At 45.4% G+C, this 12,762-nt stretch overlaps 2 protein-coding genes across 5 annotated transcripts in view; one reads left to right on the top strand and one right to left on the bottom strand.

Annotated features, from left to right (window-relative positions):
* The first annotated feature begins 582 nt into the window (after positions 1 to 582).
* On the top strand, positions 583 to 10,246 carry rpa3 (replication protein A3). The gene is made up of 4 exons (XM_059972595.1): positions 583 to 813; positions 1,078 to 1,152; positions 2,907 to 3,015; positions 9,942 to 10,246. The coding sequence occupies exons 1-4, from the start codon at positions 661 to 663 to the stop codon at positions 10,022 to 10,024; spliced, it is 420 nt and encodes a 139-aa protein (XP_059828578.1). The 5' UTR covers positions 583 to 660; the 3' UTR covers positions 10,025 to 10,246.
* A 159-nt stretch (positions 10,247 to 10,405) lies between these two features.
* Positions 10,406 to 12,762, bottom strand: part of mios (missing oocyte, meiosis regulator, homolog (Drosophila)) — a 55,924-nt gene continuing 53,567 nt past the window's right edge. For all 4 annotated transcript variants that reach the window (XM_059972588.1, XM_059972587.1, XM_059972590.1 and 1 more), the window contains exon 11: positions 10,406 to 11,331. In XM_059972588.1, the coding sequence (XP_059828571.1) occupies positions 11,241 to 11,331 (91 nt within the window). In that variant the 3' untranslated portion in view covers positions 10,406 to 11,240. The remainder of the gene's footprint in view (positions 11,332 to 12,762) is intronic.

Below are 12,762 nucleotides of genomic sequence, written 5' to 3'. Positions count from 1 at the left end.
GGATTTTCATGAGCTGATGAGAATGTTTTTTTTTAAAAGGACTATAAGAATTCTCTTTAAATTTTCCTTCAGTTTCCTTAGAAACCTTTTGCTGTGTAGGTGCTCACTTTGGGAGACAGACATGTGGATGATATGGCCCAGAGTCAAGAAATGTGCTAGTGGTCAGCACTCTCATCGCCAACTGAATGGGATTTTTGAGTCTCCTCAAGTTTGACCGTGCTCAGAAACTAATCAGCATTCTGAATCTGTTACAGGATGCCATGCAAGCCACGATTTAACTAAAAGATTTAGAAAACCCAGTGACTGGGGTAAAACAAAGCACCTGTTATCTATTTATTCCTGCTCAGGACTGCACCTCATATCCAACACTTTCCTGTTGGAGGTCAGTTATTCTACAGACCGCTTAACTTTCACTTTCTGCACCCGAAACACACCGTGATCGATTTATAGTACACAGATGAGACTTCCATGTGTGCACACTTCGAGACCGACATCTAAGTTAGTGTTCACACATTACTTGACCCTTACGTATCAAAAACAGGAGGGTAAAACCAGCATCCTGGAATCATTCCCGGCCAGTTGGACGTAAATTCACAGCCCGGAACATCTGTAGCAGGGCTGGTTGTGTCGGGATTATTTTTGACGGTGCACACAAGACGGATGAATTTTGTGCCGGCAGGCTTTTCGCGCCGACTGGAAACGTGCGGAACGGGAATGGCGGATGTTTTGGAGGGTCCACGGCCGAGGATCAATGCGGGGATGATGCCCGAACTTATGGGCAGAGCTGTGTGCCTGGTGGGCCGTGTGTTGAAGGTAGGCAGAGAGGAATGTGCCCGCAAGCCGCCTCGCTGGGCGTCTGCAATCCTTACCGCCCCCCACCCCCGACTACCGGCGTCCGCGATATCCCCCTCACCTCCTAGGTATCCGCAGCCTTAATCTAATGTAACTTTTCAGAATTGATGAAACAAAATATACCGGATAATTATCCCAGTTCATAGTTGTGATCTGAAAGGATTGTCTTGACTGCTTTCCACTGTAAATGTTGAAACGTGTTTCCTTGTGTTGATTATACTACAGGTTCATCCCACTGGGACCTCATTTATTGTTTCAGATGGAGATGGGAACAATGTTACAGTGGAAATGACTGATCCAGTAAGTAGATTTTAAAGTTAAATAGATATGATACAATACAATGTACATGTAGCTGGCGGTGGACCTGAGGAGGGGTAAGGCACCGGTGACCCCTGTTTCCGCCCAAGGGGTCAGTGTGGACATGGTGGAGGATTACAAATACCTGAGGATACGAATGGACGATAAACTGGACTGGTCGAAGAACACTGAGGCTGTCTACAAGAAAGGGCAGAGCCGTCTCTGTTTCCTGAGTAGATTGAGGTCCTTTAACATCTGCCAGACAATGCTGAGGATGTTCTACGAGTCCGTGGTGGCCAGTGCTATCATGTTTGCTGTTGTGTGCTGGGGCAGCAGGCTGAGGGTAGCAGACACCAACAGAACCAACAAACTCATTCATAAGGCCAGTGATGTTATGGGGGTGGAACTGGACTCTCTGACGGTGGTGTCTGAAAAGAGGGTGCTGTCCAAGTTGCATGCCATCTTGGATGACTCCCATCCACTCCATAATGTACTGGTTAGGCACAGGAGTACATTCAGCCAGAGACTCATTCCACCGAGATGCAACACTGAACGTCATAGGAAGTTATTCCTACCTGTGGCCATCGAACTTTACAACTCCTCCCTCGGAGTTTCAGACACCCTGAGCCAATAGGCTGGTCCTAAACTTATTTTTTCCACTTGTCATGATTAACTTATTATTTAATTATTTAAGGTTTTATATTGCAATATTTCTAAACTATTCTTGGTGGTGCTGCTGTAACGAAACCCAATTTCCCTCAGGATCAATAAAGTATGTCTGTCTGTCTAAACAAGTACAATGCCTTGGTATCATCTATTGATTTTTCTTTTTATTCTCAAAATTACTGCAGAATAGGAAAACCACGTTGGCTGGCATTCTGAGATTAACATTCCATATCTGAAAAATGGTTAGGCAAGTTAGTGTTTATAAGGGGAAATTGCAACTGTTTAAAAGAAGACGAAACGGAAACTAAACAAGTGCAAGGTGATCTGTATAACTTCAATGAACTAATGATGCATAACACTTCAATTTTATTTCCCTAGTTGGGATCTGTGCTTGGAATCAGTTGGTCTACAACTCTGGCTCCAGGTCCATTAAACAGAGTTAAAATAGGTGTATAAGTAATACTTGATGTAATAGAAAATATAAGCTTTTGAGACTAGAAGTGACATAAAGAGAGAGGATCTTTTTATATAGACATGTATTGTGAGTTGCTGACTAGTGCTGATACACAATCATGTTTCTATCTGTGAATTAAAAAAACACATTACTCCTAACCAATGGAAGTATTAAATCAGAGGGTAATTGCCCTTCCTCAAAATAAAATTCACATACCACAATATTAAGCTCTTGGAAATCTTCAGATGAGAGAAATTATTGTCTTGGTTTAGTATAGAGATTTTTCAGACATTGTTCTTAAATTATTTGTGTTGAGAAAATGTACGATAGTTGAGTTATATATTCTTGAAACATTACTTGCATAGCTTTTTTTATTAAGTGCAATCGTGAACAATAGCCAGATCAGAAATGCTTATCAAGTCAACTGGTTCCCGAAAGAGAACTCTGATAAGCCAATCAGATGGTTCAGTGTTGCTCAGCAACCCAAACTGTGATCATTTTCTATTTATGCACGTGTGAATTAGAGTGCAACAAAATTCTACTTTTCAGCATTTATTTTCAAATAGTATTAATTTAGTGATTAAAATAAACTATAAACTGAATATAATGAAATCTGCTTTAACATGCTTTAATCTAGCTTGATGAAGAGTTGAGTGGAGTAATCGAAGTGGTTGGAAGAGTCACACAGAAAGCCACTATTAAAGCTGCATATTACACTCCTTTCAGAGAAGATCAGAACAGTTTTGGTACGTTGCATAACATGAATTTGTTTTAAGCACCCCTCCCCCTTAGGAAGTTAAGTTAATCTATTTGTAATTGATTTTTGTCATGTAAGTTTTTCATATTTGTTCAAGTTGAGAAAATCATAATTCAGTGAATCAGCATTAATTCTTCACTTTATTAGAATGCTTTTCTACCAAATCTATCTTTATTGCCTCTAATCTTTGTTCTTTACACTTTATCCCTTTAGTTCCTTTATCCCTCCCTCTTTATAAAAACAGAATGCCTCCATTTTGTTCTTTCTTGGATTTATATTTGGCATTTTTCGGTATGTTTACTTTCTGCCCAGACTGTTCCTTTCAGTTTGAGAAATCAAGAAATTTATTTCTTTTTAATTTTAAGTTTTAACATCTTCAGACTTTGCCTGATTATGTCCCTATCAAACCAAGAGCTAGTGCTTTGCTACAAGAAACAATGTAAGTCCAAGTAAAAATAATTAAACTTCTGTCTTAGCACAGTGCAGTCTTGAAGACACAATATTATATTTCAAATTATGAACCTTTCCTATTTAAGAGTGGCCAGTTCTGAAGTAAGATTGTAGCGGTGTGCTACACGCAGCGCTAAAATTACGACATGGAGTCGGTAACTGCAGTCGAAGGAAAAAACTTTATTCGAAATCCTCAGCCTCACTTTTAAGCCTCTCTCAACCTGCCCCCCGTGGCGCAGAGGCTCCAAAGCTCTGTGCTCGCAAACCCCCGTAGGCTATCTAATTGTGAGTCGGTTCGGATGCGCCAGGAAATGTGTCGCCACATAACCCCCCCCCCCCAGAACCGGCGATACACCCCCCAATGTCCACAGTCTGGGCCAGAACCTGCTTGGGAGGTCGGCCTCTGCACCGAGGCGCCGGAAACTCGGCCGGTTGCGCCAGGTCCACATGGGCCGGTTTGAGGCGGTCCACCGTGAAAACCTCCTCTTTCCCCCCAACGTCCAGCACGAACGTGGACCCGTTGTTCCGGAGCACCATAAACGGCCCCTCGTATGGCCGCTGTAGCGGCGGCCGATGCCCGCCCCTTCGTACAAACACAAACTTACAGTTCTGTAGGTCTTTGGGTACGCAGGTCGGGTGCCGCCCGTGCTGTGAAGTGGGTATGGAGGCCAGGTTACCGAGCTTCTCGCGTAGTCTGCCCAGGACTGCTGCGGGTTCTTCCTCTTGCCCCCTTGGGGCTGGTAGGAACTCCCCGGGGACAACCAGGGGCGCGCTGTATACCAACTTGGCCGACGAGGCGTGCAGGTCGTCCTTGGGTGCTGTGCGGATGCCGAGTAGGACTCAGGGAAGCTTGTCCGCCCAGTTGGCTCCTCGCAGGCGGGCCATGAGGGCCGACTTCAGGTGACGGTGGAAACGCTCCACTAGCCCGTTCGACTGTGGGTGTTAGGCAGTTGTGTGGTGCAGCTGAGTCCCCAAAAGGCTGGCCATAATGTGGGCCGGTACACCAAAGCGAGATATCCAGGTGGCGATCAGGGCTCGGGCGCAAGATTCGGAGGTGGTGTCGGTGAGCGGGACCGCCTCTGGCCATCTTGTGAACCGGTCCACGATAGTCAGGAGGTGCCGCGCTCCGTGCGACACTGGCAGGGGGCCCACGATATCCACATGAATGTGGTCAAAAAGCGGGTGGGCGGGATGGAACTGCTGCGGTGGGGCTTTGGTGTGCCGCTGCACCTTGGCCGTCTGGCAATGCATGCACGTTTTGGCCCATTCACTGACCTGTTTGCGGAGTCCGTGCCAAACGAACCTGCTGGAAACCATCCGGACAGTTGTCCGGATGGAGGGATGCGCCAAGTTATGAATGGAGTCGAAAACATGGCGCCGCCTTGCTGTCGGGACGACTGGACGGGGCTGGCCGGTGGCGACGTCACAGAGTAGGGTCCTCTCACCTGGGCCTACGGGGAGGTCCTGGAGCTGCAAACCGGAGACTGCGGTTCTGTAACTCGGAATCTCCTCATCCGCCTGCTGCGCCTCTGCCAGTGCCTCAAAGTCTACCCCTTGGGAAAGGGCAATGAACGGTAGGGTGAGAGAGCGCATCCGCCACGACATTGTCCTTACCCGAGACGTGCCGGACATCCGTCGTGTATTCAGAGATGTAGGACAGGTGGCGTTGCTGGCGGGACGACCAAGGGTCGGACGCTTTCGTAAACGCAAAGGTAAGCGGTTTGTGGTCCGTGAACGCGGTGAAGGGCCGACCTTCTAGGAAGTACCTGAAATGCCGGATTGCCAGGTAGAGCGCCAACAGTTCCCGGTCGAAAGCACTGTACTTAAGCTCGGGTGGTCGCAGGTGTTTGCTGAAAAACGCCAGGGGTTGCCAGCGACCTGCGATGAGTTGCTCCAGCACCCCACCGACTGCCGTGTTTGATGCGTCCACTGTGAGGGCGGTAGGGGCGTCCATTCTGGGATGTACTAGCATTGCGGCGTCCGCCAAAGCTTCCTTCGTTTGAACGAAAGCGGCGGCGGACTCCTCGTCCCAGGTAATGTCCTTACTCGGACTCGACATCAGGGCGAACAGGGGGCGCATGATCCGGGCAGCTGAAGGGAAGAAGCGGCGGTAGAAATTGACCATACCTACGAATTCCTGAAGGCCTTTGATCGTGGTGGGTTGGGGAAAGAGGCGGACCGCATCTACCTTAGCGGACAGAGGGGTTGCCCCGTCTTTAGTAATCCTGTGGCCCAGGAAGTCAATGGTATCGAGACCGAACTGGCATTTGGCGGGGTTGATTGTAAGACCGTACTCACTCAGTCGGGCGCAGAGTTGATGGAGGTGGGACAGATGCTCCTGACGACTGCCGCTGGCTATGAGGATGTCATCCAAATAGATGAACGCGAAGTCCAGGTCCTGTCCCACTGCGTCCATTAACCGCTGGAACGTCTGTGCGGCATTCTTCAGGCCGAACGGCATGCGGAGGAACTCGAAAAGGCCGAAAGGGGTGATGAGAGCCGTTTTGGGGACGTCGTCAGGATGCATCGGGATTTGATGGTACCCTTGGACGAGGTCTACCTTGGAGAAGATCCGTGCGCCGTGCAGGTTTGCTGCAAAGTCCTGAATGTGCGGCACAGGGTAGCGGTCCGGTGTGGTAGCCTCGTTCAGCCTGCGGTAGTCGCCGCACGGTCTCCAGCCCCCCGTCGCTTTGGGCACCATGTGCAGGGGGGAGGCCCATGGGCTGTCGGACCGCCGGATGATCCCCAATTCCTCCATCCTCTGGAACTCCTCCTTCGCCAGTCGGAGCTTGTCCGGGGTAAGCCGCCGAGCGCGGGCGTGGAGGGGTGGTCCCTGGGTCGGGATGTAGTGCTGTACGCCGTGCCTGGGCATGGCCGCTGTGAACTGCGGTGCCAGAACCGATGGGAACTCCGCCAGGACCCTGGTGAAGTCGTTGTCGGACAGCGTGATGGAGCCGAGGTGAGGGGCTAGCAACTGGGCTGCACCCAGGGAGAACGTCTGAAAGGTCTCGGCGTGTACCAGTCTCTTCCTGGGCAGGTCGACCAGTAGGCTGTGAGCCCGCAAAAAATCCGCACCCAGAAGCGGTTGGGCTACGGCGGCCAGTGTGAAGTCCCACGTGAACTGGCTGGAGCCGAACTGTAGCTGCACCTGACAGGTGCCATAGGTCCTTACTGTGCTGCCATTCACGGCCCTCGGGGGGGACCCGGTGCCCTGCTGTGAGTGTCGTAACTCGTCGGAGGTAAAACGCTGATCTCAGCCCCAGTATCGACCAAAAACCGGCGTCCCGACTGTCTATCCCACACATACAGGAGGCTATCCCGATGGCCAGCCGCCGTAGCCATCAGCAGCGGCTGGCCCTGGCGTTTCCCGGGAACTTGCAGGGCGGGCAACAACGGCGGGCTTCTGCGCCCCACCGCTGGTGGTAGAAGCACCAGTGTTCATTGGGCCGGGGGTCGGCGGGCTCTGCGGCCGGGCCTGGACTGGTTTGCTGCCGGGAGCGTGGCTGGGAGATCTGTGCGATGGACGCCCCGCTCACCTTTTTGGCGTTCCACAGCAAGTCTGCCCGGGCTGCCACCTTCCGGGGGTCACTGAAATCCGCGTCGGATAGCAGCAGGCGTATGTCCTCGGGCAGCTGCTCCAGGAATGCCTGCTCAAACATGAGGCATGTGTGTCCGTCGGCCAGAGACAACATCTCATTCATTAAAGCCGATGGAGGTCTGTCGCCCAAGCCATCCAGGTGCAGTAAACGGGCAGCCCGCTCGCGCCGTGAGAGTCCGAAAGTCCTGAGGAGCAGGGCTTTGAATTCCGTGTACTTGCCGTCTGCTGGGGGCGACTGTACGAACTCCGGGACCTGGGCCGCTGTGTCCTGGTCGAGGGAGCTCACCACGTAGTAGTAGCGGGTGACTTCTGAGGTGATCTGGCGAACGTGGAATTGGGCTTCGGCTTGCTGGAACCATAGGTCCGGGCGCTGTGTCCAGAAACCCGGCAGATTCAACGAAACCGCATGAATAGAGGCGGCGTCGGTCATTTCTGGTCCAAAAATTGTTTGGACCATTGGGGTCACCAATTGTAGCGGTGTGCTACACGCAGCGCTAAAATTACGACACGGAGTCGGTAACTGCAGTCGAAAGGAAAAAACTTTATTCGAAAACTTCAGCCTCACTTTTAAGCCTCCCTCAACCGGCCCCCCATGGCGCAGAGGCTCCAAAGCTCTGTGCTCGCAAACCCCCGTAGGCTATCTAATTGTGAGTCGGTTCGGATGCGCCAGGAAATGGGTCGCCACAAGATAATTATTTCTGTGTTTTTAAGTTTAATTGTAAGAATTCTTACAGCGTCTTTGATTGCTGCCAGTTAATGATTGCTTGCTCCAGACCACTTGGAAATTGTTTGTTGTTCGATTTATAGTCAGAAGGGCTGAAGGGCTTTTGGCTGACTGTGCCCATGCAAGTACGCATTCATGTTAACCCCACTATCAACACTTATTCAGTGGCCTTCAATGTGGAGGATACTGATTAAATGTTTTGACTATCTACACCTTCAGCTTGCGTGGGCGGTAGAATCACATGCTGATTTAATTGTGCACTTTTGTGAAGAATTGATCTGATAGTAAGTGTATGTAGATTGTAAACCTTTTTCTTAGTTTTAATATTCTTCTGTACTGTGCAAAAGTGGTAGGCACATTAATATATAATATAGAGCTCAGGTACCTAATATTTCTGCATAGTTTGTTGTAATTTCATGTATTGCACTCTTGCTGTCAAAGGAAAAAAAATTATGACATGAGTGATGATAAACCCTATTCTGATGTGGTCTCTATTGTCGACTGAGGGTGGGAATGGTTGGGAAAAGGGGAAAGCAGAGGGGAGAGAGAAGGAAGTGTCAGAGAGATGTTCTGTAATGATCAATAAACCAGTTGTTTGGAATCAAATGACCTTGCCTGGTGCTCCAGGATAAAGAGAATAATGGAGCATGTCAAAGGCCCTGCCCCGATGAAAGCTACAGTTATTGCTAAGCAACGTGTGGTTTAATTATTGGGATACATACGTTTCTTAAGTGTTTTATATGCATAGAAAGGTAAAATATATACTATATACCAAGACAAATGTTTGACTTGACACGAAATAATACAGGATGTACTTGTTCCGATTTACTTACAAATCTGACTTAAAGATGGGCTCAGGAACGGAACTCATTCGTAACCCGGGGACTGCCTGTACTGTTGCTCCTGTCCCTAGGAGTGGGCATCCTGCAAAGATCACAATGTGCAATGCTGAAGGAAGTGAGAAGGAACCCAAGAGTAACAGCAAAAGATATGTAGAAATCTCTAGAACTTGCCAGTCTCTGTTCGTGTATCCACTATAAGAAAAACTGAACAAGAATGTTGTTCATGAAAGGATACCACAGAGGAAACCACTGTTCTCCAAAATAAAACATTGCTGCAGGTTTGTGAAGTTGCAAAAGACAACCTGGATGTTCCACAATGCTTTTGGGATAATGTTACATGGATAGGGGAGACAAAGGTTGAACTTTTGGCAGAAGTGCACATGTTTGGAGGGAAAAGGGCACTGCTCACCAACACCAAAACCTCATCCCAACTGTGAAGCATGGTGGAAGCAGCATTATGGTTTGGGGTAGCTTTGCTGCCTCAGGCCCTGGACAGCTTGCAATAATTGAGGGAACAATGACTTCAAAATTGTAAAGACATTTTACATGATAATGTCAGGGTAGGAGCCATCAACTGAAGTTTAATAGGTGTTGAATGATGCAACAAGACAATAATCTGAAACAGAGTAAATCAACAATAAATGTTTGGCGGAGATTACTGCTGCTGACTGAGGTTCAACCAGTTATTAAATAAAGGGGTTCTCATATTATTTCCAGTCTGGACAGTGAATGATTAAAAATGTGCTCAATAAGGACATGAAAAATAAAATTATTAGTTTAGGCAGATTGTCTATTTTGACTTGAAGATCAGACCACATTGAATAATTAATACAGAAAACCAGGTAATTCACCAACTTTCTTGCAACTGTGTGTATACTGTACATACAGCTGAAGATAGGCTGGATGAGATGACAATGCAGAGCTTTACTGTAGTTTTATGGCCATTGTACACACTATGCTTGATTGTATTTACCATTGTGAAATACTCAAGATTCCTTATGTGACATGATAGAAAGGCACATGAAAGGTATTAGACTTAGGGGTACACTACAGAATGTTAAAATACTACTACACAGCAGGGAATTTTCTCTCACCCATCACTACATATTCCTTATGTACTGAACTTTTTTGAAAGTAGTTAATTTGATTGTGAAATTCTGGAATTGCCTGAAAAAGTTTTAATTAGCAGGTTGAATTTTGTTGAAAAATCCAATGTGGTACTTTGTATATTATCTGTGTTCTTTTCAATGAGATGCAGTTGCATAGGCTCCACTAAATGTTTAAAACTATTGCTGTTTCAGATCTTGGTCTCTACAATGAAGCACTGTGCATTTTGCATGAATTCTCACAGTATTATCCTTTTGGGGTTTCTGGCAACATATGATTCTTCAGTATTCCACTGTGATTAATTCATCATTACTGGACTTCAATTTCAGAGTTTTTTTAAACTTAAATGAAAAGCTGTAATGTAAAAGTTAATTAAAGTGCTGTAAAGTTGCTTGTTTCTTTATTTGTATTTCTTGATTTATTAATTCTGTATTTCAGACTATAGGTATACTGCCTTCACATTTACATTGTGGAATAAAAGCTTCATTCATTCTAGTGATGTAAGGTTTGAATGTTGTACTTTTTTACCTATCCAAGGTAAAGTGTTTGGTTATTGACGAATTGACTTTTGCAGTGGTCTTTTGTAACAATGTTCACTTTCCTTCCTTTCCATTCCCACAGCCCACAAACTCAGATGCCCACTTCATAGCCATTATGGCACACTTGATAAGTTTACCCTTTATTTACAAATCAGTAAAACAACTTAAAATAGAACTCCTTTGGCTTTTAGATGCAAACACATTAAAAGCATTACTATAAATTGTAAATGCAGTATTTAAAAAATTATGCAATGTCTTGCCTCTTCTATAATTCTTTTTAAATTAATACAATGTCATTTGCACAATAATGTAGTTTACAAGCAAAACAAAGGCCACATTAAATTTCACTCATTTAATCACATCATCACAACACAGTTGCCTAAATTATTGCTTCAGTAGCAGACTATATTACCTACTTATATTTACATGGAAATTAAACAATGTGCTCAACTTAATTTTATGAATATACTGACTTGAATGCTACATTCTTTATAATATGCCAGAAAAGGAAAATATCTAATGACATTTAAACAATTGTGGGGTGTCTAAGGCATTTTAAGTGCAGATATTCTGTGTAATTGACTTTGGGGTTATCAATGCAAGGAAATCATACGAAAATCCCACTAATCTTTTGGTTAATTCCATGTTATTTTGATTTTTCTACTGGGTTAATTTTAACTTACACAAATCCATGCATTTTTATTACAAAAGCATTGTATTCAACCTAGCTTATGCACACAGTGGTTCCATTTCTAGTGGCAAGTTTGTGCACCCTAGAGGTCTGCTCCCTCGTGGAATAATAAAGCCATCCCAGAACACAGTCATTCAGATACTAGAATTGCCAAATTGATGGAACCATTTATTGTTTTGCTGCCATCTTGAACTATATGCCTCTTCAGTCAGACTGCATACACATATTTGGAAGGAAGCAGTCATAGATGGATGTCTTTTGCTTCAGGACGTTTCTGCTGGAATTAAATTTCCTGTCGTATCCAATTGCATACATTTACAATTGCATGCAGAGACTGGGCATTCATGATGATCCCTGTAGAAAAAAAAAATAAAAATATCAATATGAAAAATTATAGCCAGGAAGAAAAAATTTGCATGAAACTGCAAAGACGGTGATATTTAATAGCAAGTCCAGTTGCTGCATTTTAAAGCTATTCTAAAATCCATCACCCCAATCTGTAAAAGATTGTATTACAAGGTGTACTGAAAATGTCAAATGACGATTAAAAAAATGGTCAAGCTTGGTTATCTTCAGGGTCAGGGAAAGAAAGTCCTGCATTGACTTATTTCAGAACATCATTCCAATGCTAATCTTACTGCAGAACCTAGCAATACAAGAACATTTTATCCATTACTTAATGATAGTAGAGGGGCAAGTAGTGTTGAGAAAACAGAGTTTGCAGGGGAAAGAGCAAAGGTGTGGTAGATGGAATACAGTGTAGGGAAGTGTATGGTCATGCATTTTAGTAGAAGGAATAAAGACTATTTTCTAAGCACAGCAAATTCAGAAATTGATGTAAAGAGACATCACAGGATTCCCTAGGTTAATTTGCAGGTTGAGCTGGTAGTGAGGAGGGCAAATGTAATGTTAGCATTCATTTCAAGAGGTCTAGAATACAAAAGCAAGGTTGTATTGCTGAGACTTTTAAGGCATTGGCCAGACCACACTTGGGATATCGTGAGCAGTTTTGAGCCCCTTATCTAAAAGGTGTGCTCGCATTGGAGATTATCCAGAAGAGGTTCACAAGAGTGATCCTGGGAATTAAAGAGTAAATGTACAAGAAGCATTTAAAAGAATGAGCGGGGATCTCGTTGAAACCTACCAAACATTAAAAGGCTTAAATAGAGTGAAAGAGGATGTTTCCTATAGTGCAGGTGCTAGAACCAGAGGCACAGCCTCAGAATGGAAGGATGGTAATTTGGCACAGACACAGAATTCCTTTAGCAAGAGGGTGGTGAATCTGGAATTCATTGCAACAGGTGGCTGTGAGGGCCAAGTCATTGGCTATATGCAAATCAAAGGTTGATAGTCCTCGATTAATAAAGGGTATCAAAGGTTATGGGGAAGAGGCATACAAATGGGGTTGGGAGGGATAATCAGCTATAATGGAATGTCAGACCAGACTCAATGGGCCATATGGCCTAATTCTGCTCTTATGGCTCATGGTATCACTACCTTCCTTCCCATTCCAAGCAATTTGTTCCCTTAAATTTTAAAGCCAGCTACAAGTAGTTTTCAGTTCTTTCAAAAGTTTGTATGCTCTTTTTAAAAACAATATTTCTTACCTCTTTGCTGACTTTAATTTGCTTGTTATTCTATCTCAGAAGATCACATTACATATCTCTACCTTCATGATACAGTTTGGCAGGACTGGTTTTCAGCATGGTGCAGAGAGTCAGAGCACTACAGCTCAGAAAACTCTTTGCCCTCCATACCTCCCATCCATGTACTTAGCCAGTTTCT

This window comes from Hypanus sabinus, chromosome 6 (genome assembly GCF_030144855.1).
Source record: "Hypanus sabinus isolate sHypSab1 chromosome 6, sHypSab1.hap1, whole genome shotgun sequence".
In the NCBI taxonomy this organism is placed as follows: domain Eukaryota; kingdom Metazoa; phylum Chordata; class Chondrichthyes; order Myliobatiformes; family Dasyatidae; genus Hypanus; species Hypanus sabinus.
This window is presented reverse-complemented; position numbering and strand designations above follow the sequence as displayed.